This window comes from Saprolegnia parasitica (assembly GCF_000151545.1).
Source record: "Saprolegnia parasitica CBS 223.65 unplaced genomic scaffold supercont2.193, whole genome shotgun sequence".
NCBI lineage: Eukaryota > Oomycota > Saprolegniomycetes > Saprolegniales > Saprolegniaceae > Saprolegnia > Saprolegnia parasitica.
This window is the reverse complement of record NW_012156587.1, coordinates 44,172-55,236: the sequence shown is the minus strand read 5'-3', so window position 1 is coordinate 55,236 and position 11,065 is coordinate 44,172. Positions and strand designations below refer to the sequence as shown.

General features: G+C 56.7%; 4 protein-coding genes and 1 pseudogene across 5 annotated transcripts in view; 1 reads left to right on the top strand and 4 right to left on the bottom strand.

The window, feature by feature from the left end:
* Positions 1-22: 22 nt before the first annotated feature.
* Positions 23-1,553, bottom strand: SPRG_14395 (hypothetical protein; the record flags this gene model as incomplete). Its single annotated transcript, XM_012354953.1, has 1 exon — positions 23-1,553. A coding segment is annotated over one exon (1,531 nt), but the record flags the coding sequence as incomplete, so codon positions are not given.
* Positions 1,554-2,411: 858 nt separating this feature from the next.
* Positions 2,412-2,480, bottom strand: SPRG_30190 (annotated as a pseudogene). Its single transcript has one exon. The product of its transcript is annotated as a tRNA-OTHER (tRNA).
* Positions 2,481-2,858: 378 nt separating this feature from the next.
* Positions 2,859-5,059, bottom strand: SPRG_14394 (hypothetical protein; the record flags this gene model as incomplete). Its single annotated transcript, XM_012354952.1, has 2 exons — positions 2,859-3,467; positions 3,520-5,059. The coding sequence occupies 2 exons, from the start codon at positions 5,057-5,059 to the stop codon at positions 2,905-2,907; spliced, it is 2,103 nt and encodes a 700-aa protein (XP_012210342.1). The 3' UTR covers positions 2,859-2,904.
* A 1,074-nt stretch (positions 5,060-6,133) lies between these two features.
* On the bottom strand, positions 6,134-7,549 carry SPRG_14393 (hypothetical protein; the record flags this gene model as incomplete). Its single annotated transcript, XM_012354951.1, has 1 exon — positions 6,134-7,549. One exon carries the CDS (start codon positions 7,547-7,549, stop codon positions 6,134-6,136), a length of 1,416 nt encoding a protein of 471 aa, XP_012210341.1.
* A 3,097-nt stretch (positions 7,550-10,646) lies between these two features.
* SPRG_21414 (hypothetical protein) overlaps positions 10,647-11,065 on the top strand; it is a gene marked incomplete at both ends in the record, with an annotated part of 1,038 nt that continues 619 nt past the window's right edge. The window contains one exon of the mRNA XM_012354950.1: positions 10,647-11,018. Within this exon, the coding sequence (XP_012210340.1) occupies positions 10,647-11,018 (372 nt within the window). The remainder of the gene's footprint in view (positions 11,019-11,065) is intronic.

Below are 11,065 nucleotides of genomic sequence, written 5' to 3'. Positions count from 1 at the left end.
GAGCAACGGGATGACGTCGTACCGTTGATGAGGCTCGGGTGGTGGGCTGGGTGGTGGGCCTCCAGCGCGAGCAGCTGCGACGTGGCCGCGCAGGTATCGCCGGCCATGAGCGCACACGCTGCCACGTTCACGCGACTGGCAATCAATTCGGTATCGTCGGCACCATGCGTGCGTTCGCGAGAGCATGCGACATGCTCGGCGAGCGTGACCATCGTCGCCCCTTGGCCCATTAGCAGCCGCACGGCGACGAGTTCGACCAGCGTCCCAATCGTATCGACGTGGTCGCTGCCCAAAAGCGTGTTGTGTATCGTGTGCGCCTTGTGGAGCCAGCGCGCGGCGAGGCGCAGCTCGGCGAGTGAGTAGAAGAGGTTTCCGATCGTCGTCATGAGCTTGGCCGTGAGCCGATGGAAAAGGCCGTGCATCGATCGCCGGACGTTGAAGTCTTCGAGTGCCAGCGACAATGCTTCGGCATAGGCGCCGTTGTGGCGAAGCGACGACACCCAGTTGCTGCGCGCCGCCAGCGTCGTCAGATGCGTCTCCCCGAGATGCTGCATGGCGGTCGAGACCGTTGACCGAAGCAGTGGCTCCCACTCGGACCGGAGCTTGCGCTGGTGGCCCATCGCAAACGCGACCAGCGACTGCAGCAAAAGAGTGTCGCTGTGGACCGGGCCATGCACTTGCAAGGACAAGCAGAGCGCCTCTCGGAAACATTGCTCGCTCTCCGCGCGGCGATACAAGTTGTCGAACAAAAGACCGAGTTGCCGCCACCGCAAGGCCTTGCTCTCTGGCGAGAACGATGCAGCGATTGATGTCTCGAGCGTCGTCTTGATCCAGGACGACAAGGTCGAAAAAATGAGCCGGTCGACGGCTAGGAATGACGTCTCGGCGCGAATCAATTTGAAAATGCCGTCGCGATCCGAGGGCACGGTCGTCTCCGAGTCCTCGCTCTTGATTGTTGAGAGCATCGTGTAAAAGGCGTAGTTGTCTGCAATATCTTTGAGAAATGTCGCTTCTTGATCTTGAGCAAGTGCAATTTCAAAGCGCGCGCCCATGGTCACAGCCACATACACCTCAGAGACGCACCAGCTCCGACGAAGCACTATCGGATCGTTCCACGGGTGCATGATCATGACGACGTTGCCGATGGCTGCCAGACCATTCTTGAACGTTGTCGACCAGTACTCGAACGGGTACGAGCTCGCGAGGTGTTGGTTGTTGTTGAAGACGCAAAACCAAATGACCGCCTTGTCCGAGAGGCCGCGGTCGGCGAAGAAGCGCTTGAGGCTGTCGACGGTCTCCAAGAAGAGATACTGCCAGGCATGCGAGACATACCAGTTGGCTGGTGAGACGTAGGCGGCAGTCGACGGGTCGTTGGCGACGTGGTCGACGAGCGAGAGCTCGGTTGGTTTGGTCAATGGCACGACAAACTCAAAGCAGACTTGGGCTGTCGTCTTGCCAGCAAAGCTGGTTTCGCCGCCATGGCTGTTGATAAAGTGGCGCAGGTACGAGAGGCGGAGGCCGCGGGCGGGCGACGAGGACGCTGCGGCGGTCATTTGACTTGTTGGGTTCTGTTGAACTGCATGCTTTTGCGCCAAGTTGCGTTTTACAATATGAACTACCTCTATGATATCTTTCGTCGACTAGAATCACGCTTCTGAAGACAGGCGAATCAGACGGGAAAGAATCCAAATAATCAATCACTGACTCTCACACATGTGATAGGGGTCGATATCCATGCAGTTGGCCCCAACTGCGATCCCCCGACACTAAGGTGCACCTCGGTACCCCGGATTCGCATCCGTACGTCGTTCACTGGTTAGGAGCAAGCGATCGATCGGCGGCGCCGAGGCATCTCGTCCTTGAAGGCAAGCGTGGCCGGCATTTCGCGAGCTGTCGTCGTCGAAGCACCTTGGACGCCTCTTCTCGGGCTCTCAGTGCTGTAACCGGAGTGCTTGGAGCGAAAAGCGTAGGATGGTCAGCAGATGTCCGGACTCCCCCCCATCCGGACACGAATGTCACTGAAGACGGTCACCATAATAAGGCCACGCTCGGCAAGTGCCACAAGGAACACATGGAAGAAGCAAGATGAAAACGGCATATGCCGGTAACTCGTGCCTACCGGATATTAGGTTGGAGGTAGGACGACCCTAGAAAGAGGACCCTTAATCCGTTAAATAACGAGAACACTCATTTCAACAGCAAATGGTAAGCAGATGTATTCGTGAGCACAACACATGTATTTCGCATCATGTGGTTGTGCTGGAGAAGATCCGCGAGCAAGCGTCTTCGGTGGAATGACAAAAGTTGTCTTTCCTGCATTTTCACTGCCCGCTTTCATATTCGAATGCTTGTTGTGACGTAAGTCATTGATGGTTCCAATGCCAGCGCCAATGAGAAAGCGCAAAAAGGGACAACACGTACGGGGCTCGAACCCGCACCTTCTGCGTATGAAGCTGGGATTCACCGACTGGACAAATGTTGGTCGTTGACTAGGGTGTCATCTGCGTCTTGACACTTGGTTACTACACCGTGTGCCACAGACGCGTTGCTGTGGATCCCAGCAGCTACCTTTGTACTAGTAAGAAGAATTAAATTGCATGGGTTCGTGAAGACCGACATTAAGCTGCAGTAGATCAAGAAGGAACGGTCAAGGGTCCATAAGAATGACCGTATCATCTATTGCTAATGTTACGACATGAGAGGAACATGTTGGCACTGCTCTAGACAGTAGTGAAAGCGACCTCTTTGACGACGTTTCGGTTCCGCAGCGACCGTTCGCCAATAGACATCGCAGTCGAACCAGACAGCTTTGTCCAATGGTGCGTTTTTCTTTGGAAACATTAGCATGAGAGCGGTATCCATGATATTACTTGCTGCCACAAGGATTTTTTTCGGGTCGACTAGCTAGAGCATTGGGTGCCAGCCGCGGTTCAGCGTCAAAATCGAATTCCGTCGCAGTCGCTCCTGAATCGGAACCTCGTATGTCGTGCAGTAGGACTCGTACGCGCCAAAGCGCTCGTCAACCTCCGAGTACGTTGTGCTTTCTGTCGCCAAGAGATCGTGTTCAAGAAAGAACCGACGCGGCGGCAACGTGCTTGTCCATTTTGTCGCTTGAAGGTCGTGGCGGCAAAACCGCAGCAGCCGTGACGGTCGCGTGTCCCGACAACTCGTACAAAACTTGAAGACGTCGCGAGGACACGCGTCGCATGCGACGAGGCAGCCGACCATTGGCTTGTAGCACACCATGCAGCTCTCGAGCCACGTCTCAGGCGCGGCATCGGGATGCGCATCCACGTACTCTCGGGCCAGCGCCATGTCGTCTTGGCATGCAGGGCCATGGGATGCAACGGTGTAGAGCACCCATGCGCTGACTTTGCACGGGACATTGAGAAAGGCGCGGCGGTAGGACGACAGTGCTTTTTCTTGCTGGCCTTGGATACCGTACGCGATGCCGAGGTTGAGGTAGACTAATAGACAGATTGTCCAATGGTAGTACAAGGCTACCACAAAATGTTGTACCAATAAAAAGAATTTGGCGCAGATCCGGACGCGACTCGAGCGTCGACTTGACCGACAGCAATTGCGCCGTCCCGGCTGCCGTGTCCCCTGCCAAGAGTAAGCTCGTCGCGACGTTGAGACGGCCTTCAATCGTGTTGCGATGGAACGCTCCGAGCGTGCGTTCATGAGACCGCGTGACATGCTCTGCGAGCGCCAATGCTTCGTCGCCCTTGCCCATTTGCAAGAGCACGACGACGAGCAGTGTGAGCACCCCCATGGTGGCCATGTGCTCGCGGCCCAAGCATTTCGCTTGGATACCATGCGCCTTTCGGAGCCAGCGCGACGCGAGCCGAGGTTCGGCGAGACTCACGTACATGCGCCCGACCTCAGCAATACTCTTGGCCGTGCGTTTATCGGAAAGACCGTGCAGCGACCGCCGCACGTCGAAATCTTCGAGCGCCAGCGATAGCGCAGCGACAAAGGCTTCGTGCTGACCCAGCGACGCGACATAGTGACCCCGTGTTGCCAGCGTCACCGGATGCGTCTCGCCGAGAGAGGTCGTCGCGGTCGAGAGCGTGGCGCGGAAGAGCGGGTCCCACGTCTCGATGGGCTTGCCTTGGTGGGCCATTGCAAATGCGACCAGTGACTGCAAGCGGAGAGTTTCGGCTTGGACGGCCCCCCGCATGTTTAAAGACAATGCCAGAGCCGTCCGGAAGCAGCGCTCGGAGTCGCTAAATTCAGCCAAGTTGCGGTACACGTCCCCGAGATGTTGCCACCGCGTGGCCTTTTCGACGAGAGACGGTGCCGTGGCAATGGCTGCCTCGAGCATCGCCTTGATCCAGGACGACAAGGTCGAAAAAATGAGCCGGTCGACGGCCAGGAACGACGTCTCGGCGCGAATCAAATCGAAAATGCCGTCGCGATCCGAGGGCACGGTCGTCTCCGAGTCCTCGCTCTTGATGGTCGCCAGCATCTTGAGAAAGGCGCCGTCCTCGGCAATATCGTCGATGCAGCGCTGTTCTTGACCCTGCGCCAAGGCAATCTCAAAGCGCGCGCCCATGGTGACGGCCACGTACACCTCAAAGACGCACCAGCTTCGCCGCAAGACGATCGGGTCGTTCCACGGATGCATGATCATGACCACGTTGCCGATGGCTGCCAGACCATTCTTGAACGTTGTCGACCAGTACTCGAACGGGTACGAGCTCGCGAGGTGTTGGTTGTTGTTAAAGACGCAAAACCAAATAACCGCCTTGTCCGAGAGACCGCGGTCGGCGAAGAAGCGCTCGAGGCTGTCGACGGTCTCCAAGAAGAGGTACTGCCACGCGTGCGAGACATACCAGTTGGCTGGTGAGACGTAATCGGCGGTCGTTGGGTCGTTGGCGACGTGGTCGACGAGCGAGAGCTCGGTTGGCTTGGTCAATGGCACGACAAACTCAAAGCAGACTTGAGCCGTCGTCTTGCCGGCAAAGCTGGTTTCGCCGCCATGGCTGATGATAAAGTGGCGCAGGTACGAGAGGCGGAGGCCGCGGGCGGGCGACGAGGACGCTGCGGCGGTCATTCGACTTGTCGGGCTCTGCAGTGACGTGGAGCAGAAGAGCAATCTGGGTACGAAGGCTTGTGCCGTGTCGCCTGTCGAGCTTCGATGCGCCAAGTTGCGTGCTTTCAAGCCAAACTATGACAAAATAAATATACGGGCTGAAATCACACCGTTTTCTAAAGGAGACACCATCCGAGCCAACCAATCACAACCACGTATTTGATGTGTAACCCATGGCATGCGTCGTCGTCGGTTGCGGCTTGTTGACGCCGGGTCAAAAGGCAATTACATCCTTTCGCCCGAGTTGCCCGCCGTCTCGTACGTCATACATAGGTCGCTAGACAATAATGTACAGGGTCAATTTAATGACCATTCACACTAGCGTCGTCAAACCGATGAAATAGACACGTCGAACGTTTCCGTTTCCGGTATCGCGTACTATTACCTTGTTACTTGCCCGAGCCGCGTGGGACCTGGGCGAGGCTCGCTGGTACAATATTGTAGAGGATTCATTGGTCTTTATTCGCAGTGAGGCTGGACGTGGGCTAGCGTAAAGGTCATGGCATCTTTGCTGTTAAGAACCGACGCGGCAGCACCGATGCTGACGCCAACAGAAAGATAAGAACGCGACACTACCTACGGGGCTTGAGCTCTGCGACTGAACCAAGAGCCCTCGGTCGGGACAAAAAGTGGTCGATTCGGTGTCATCTGCATCTTGATAGTAGTTATACGCAGCGCAAGCTCCACCGGATAAGACCTTTGCGCAGACGACGACGTCATCTCTGCACACTTGTCAAGCTCGAGGATCTGGAGCGCGCCGAGCGAAAGGTCTGGTCCTTGAGCTGCTTGAGCATCGATGTGCCGGCGGCGAACATGCGGTCCCGACGCTCATCCGGTCCGAACAAAGGTAAACGGGAACTCGGCGACGACCGACGACTTGTCCGCGCTGGCAGACGTGTAGCGTGGCTCATCCCGTTTGCCTCTAAAGCTACAGTGGACTGCAGTCGAGACACAGGCCCTACGCTTGAGTAGAAAAGCCACAATACATTCTTTAGGCAGTTTTTATACAATCACATCATACTAGTTGGTGGGCGGTTAGGGCTTGCCGTAGTACGTCGTGTTGAGGTACACCATCTTCTGAAACTCGGCCGGGCAGTACGGGAAGAGGATCGTTGGGTCTGCGATCGTCGGCGCGAAGAGCTTCTTGCCCGTGCTGATCGAGACGTAGATCGCGAGTGCCGACGTAAAGATGATGACAAAGATGCTCCAGCTCTTCTCGAGGAGGCCCATGTCCTTGTAGAAGACCTTGAGGTGGAACCAAACCGGGAGGATCATGCAGCCGAGGGCCGCCGACGACGCGCCGACAAAGTCGAGCAAATCCAAAAAGTGGTTTTGCCAAACGATCGCAATGATCGTGCTGATCGTGATCTGGACGAGACGCATCGTGCACGCCTTGAGGTAGTCGGTCGATGACGCGTACACGGCGACGGGCGCGTCGACTTTGGAAACAACCGCGGACGACGTCGTCGTTTCTTCCTTGGGCGTCTCGTTGTCGATGTACGCCGGCGCCTCGCCCGTCTCGAGCGTAAAGATCTGCTTGTGGAAGCCAAAGAGCACGCGCTCAAAAATGTAGAACGTCGGGAAGAGGTCGATGGCAAAGACAACGCTGATGTGCAAATGCATCATGAGGAACGCAATGACGATCGCGCCGCGGGGGGCGACAAAGCCGAGCTTCGTACCCGCAATCGAGAAGAGGAGGTTGCCCGGAATCTGGCACCCGACGTTGTGATCGCCGATGAGCGACACCATGAAGAAGAGCACCGTGCACGCGCCGAGTGTGAGAAGGATGACGCGCGGCATGCGCTCCGGCTGCGTGTGTTCGCGCTGGAGGGCCGGGACGAGGACACCAGCCGCGTACCCGAGCGAGAGGTTGCCAAAGACAGACGTGACGCCGTCGAACGAGAGTGCTGGCTTGGGCGCCGAGAGCCCTTCGGGAATGTCCGACATGTTGTCGAGGAGCACGTAGAGCGCGACGGCGTCGGCGATGATCGTGCCAAGCGCGCCAGCCGTCGCCGCACCGGCGCTTTCCTTGAGCGACGGCATCATGCAGATCGGAACGAGGCTGAGCGCCATGAGAATGATCCAAACCGTCGTTGTAAACGTATCGGGAAAAAGCACTTGGAGGAGCGAGCCGCCGAGGACGAGAAACGCAATCGGGTTCAAGCAGCACACGAGGAGCTGCGAGAGCGTCGTGATGAAGCGGCCGAAGCGGCCGTCGACCCACTCGCCAATGTCACCGTACGTCTTGACGTACTTGGGCGCGGCCAGCATGACCTTGGAGAGAGCAACGGTGGCGTAGAGGTTGATAGCTGCCATGAGCACGAGTGCACCGGTGGCCCAGTAGTAGCCAGCGCGCGCATAGTTGGCCGGCATCCCGAGGGTCCCGACACCGTACACGACGCAGAACAAGTTGAACGAGATCTTGATATCTTCGAGGGTCAAGAACGCCATGGCGGATGGTGCGCAGACAGGCGAAAACGGAAAGTGAGACTGGAAGCCGTGGGTCGCGTGACGTGGTTGTCGTGACCATCCGCACACCGTTGCACTTGGTTTCATGGCCGACGGCAACTTGTACTAGCACGATCCTTGCCTCGATGACCGTGCACCCTTTCAGTAGTTGAAAACGACATTTGTCACTTTAGCGCCTGTCAGGTGACACGGAGAAATGCGCGCGTCTCATTGGCCCGCCTCCCTTCCACGAGCTCGAACCTAGTTGACTTATCCCCAAAGTGAGATAGTTTAGACGTTACGTGTCCACAGAAAGCCACATGTTTTCCGATTGCGCGGGTGCTTATCCATGATGAGCCACAAACGAGCCACGTTTATGGACGGGATGTCGATTCTGCGGCCTGTGCCGGCAAAGTTGCCGTTCACCTTTCAAACACATGTTGGGTTCGAATAGGGTGCCACGGGAGGCCGCTGCGCACCTACTGCCCTGTGAATAGACTGTAAATCGCTCAAAAAGACCTGACCAAACTCGCCGAGACGGCTCGTTTGGGTAGATAATGCGTGGATGGCATTCTTGTCGTGGGTAGCGTTGCGTCAACTTCAAGATGGAGTTGCCTTTAAGTACCCAGGACCTAGGTGCAGTCCAAGGACACCGCGACAGCTACCGCGACCCAATGGTTGTCGATCGATTACAAACCTGCATCGATCACCGCGCTGCTTGTCAGTCGTGACTTCGCGAAAGTTCTGTAGGCAAAATAGCGTGACGTCCAGATAGATGGCCTCGCAGCATACACGTCCATCTGATCAGAACGGAGAGGACATAATCAGAATGGACCATGTACGTTTCTCAATGATTTCCGCCGTAAAGGCAGGGGACGCATGCGAGACAACACGCGTTCATCATCGACCCCACCATGATAAGTCAACAAGTGCTTGTTGTAGTGGGTACGCTTACGTTTAAGCGCGGTAGCAGGTAGGATTTTTGCATTATACTGGAGTCGAACTCTGTGCATGTGTATATTGCCACAACGTCAGTGTGTGACCCAGCAAGCTCGGTTGTCGTTTATTTAGATTATTGCATGGCGCTTCCGGGGTCGCACCTAATCGGACCGTTGTGTGGACACTCATAAAGTGCGGTGTTCGTACTTATTGGGGTTGATGTACCGGTAACCCGGTAACCCTATGTCTCGCACGTATCGATGCACATTCTTGGAGATCGTCGAGAGCCTCGAGCCAGCTGAAAATGGTTTGGACGATGAAGCACCACCGTCGCCGTCGCCGTCGTGGAGGCTGTATGCGGCATCGATAGTTTTACCAAGCTCCTTGATGCGTTTCCGAGCTTGGGTAAGGTTGACCTCGAGCGCAGCTCGAGCGTCACGTTTTTTCCCAAGCTCATGGCGAAAATCACGAAATGACTTCTTTGGCCTTGACTGCACGCGCCGATTCAGCGTCCTTTCTCGCTGCGTTCACCAACGCACACGCCAGTGCAATCTGGGTGGCAGTAGATTCGGTGACGGCAACCAGGAAACATCACTTGTGGTCTTGGCTCGGTCGCTGTCCAGCTCGCATCTGCACTGATAGAGGGCCTCTTGTAGCTCGCGCAAATCTACACGAACAGCGACATCCTGCTCTTCACGTGCAGCAACACCACCGTCGCCATACCACAGGAATGACGAGTGCAGCGCACGGGGTTGGCCCCGAGTCTGATCCCGCGCCAACACGTAAGACCGGATCGCGTACGACGACTGCGGCTTCTTCGGCAAGCGTGGCTTCTTTGACTTCTCTTCCGCTTTCATTTTCTTAAAGGAGTTGAGGCATACGACGATGGTGCAGGGCTTGCACAGAGACAGAGTGGTTTTGCAACTGCATGCCTCGACGACGCCACCTCTAGTCTTCCGAATGACCTGACTGCACCCAAAAACATTCGACGGAGGATATGGCTGGTGGTACGATGTTGGGGACGCTGGCGGGCTTCGCATACGCCGCTTTTAACAGCGTTAAAACACCACCGTTTAAATATCAAGTGGGCCAGTGTTAAATATGGACCATGAATGCAGCCGACAGAAGCGTCCGTCGTGCACACGACATGCCTCCATCAAGATCGATTTACTCAAGGGCAACAACCATGTCGGTGTCCGTCATGCCAGTGGTGGGCGAGGCGGGTTAGATTGTTGACGGACGCTGCAAATTTGGGAATCGCGCGAGCTCGCTTCCGCCCGGATCTTGGACCTTGAGGATTTTGAGCTTTTCGATTGCTCGGCCTGGTGCGGAAAACCTCATCCACTTTTTGGAAACGGTCCTTGCAGCCATGCAGACAACCCGCTACTTGCACCGGTATCCAGGGACGAAGGAGGAATTTTTATCGTCAATTGACATTCAACGCATCATCGCCTTCCCGTCATCAAGTATTTTCATACAAGTTGTACAATAACCAGTACTAGTAGTAGGGTCGACTGAATTGTTTTCGATTTAGTGAATTTCCAACGCATGACAACGCAGCACCACGCGATCGTGGTCCGGCGTCATTTTGGTCGGGCGCTCGGCGATCTTATTCCTGTAGTGCCCCGGTGTACATCAGTACCTATCCCTACAATATATATATATAGTACGCGTCGAGTCCAGACAAAACGATAGCAACGACCCTCGACGCACAGTGATGGCCCTCCAATGATACCAGCTTACAACCTCCCAAGAGCGTACGGGCCTCCCAAGCCGTCTTCCCGCCCTCGTCGTCCACGTGCCGCAGCGTGGGTGTGACGATGTGCAGCTCGTCGCCAGATGGCACGTATTCGACCAATCAAGCGGCGGCATGGCGACGGCCTGTGCAATGACTATAATCGTGGGCGGCGCGCCAAGCGACGTTGGCCGCAGAGACTCGACCGCTCTGCATCGACGCGCGACGCCACTTGTGCGTGCGGATGCAGTCGCTTGGCGAGCGAAAGTCGCATCCATTGGCGTGCTACAGTCCCTCGTCTTGCACAGTGCCAGAGCACGTCCCCACGCAGTGTAAAATCTGTTTTTGACGGGCGCGCGCAAGCCGCTACAACCCAAGCAATTGGCGTCACTTGTGCAAACAGCTTGACGTCGACACCATTCCACGATGCGACTCCATGCGTGCTTCTTCAACGGGTGCACCAACCCGCGCCTTCCCATGAGCGTCAAGTGCGACTTCCACAAGCACCGTCTCCAGTGCCTCCACGACGGCTGCCACAACCAAGTGTACGCGCGCCATCGCTGCGTGCGCCATGGCGGCAAGCTGCGCTGCGCCCACCCGACTTGCGACCGCAACGTCCGCCTCGGCGCCTTTTGCTCGACGCACGGCCAGTCGACCGCGAAGCGCCACTGCTCCGAGCCCGGCTGCACGACGCAGGCCCACGCCCGCGGTCTCTGTGTGCGCCACGGCGGTGGCCGGCCGTGCGCCGCGCCTGGGTGCCCGCTCCACGCCCGCACGCGCGGCTTTTGCGCGCGCCACGTCATCCACGCCAAGGACCAAGGCAACAACAAGAACAACAGCAACAA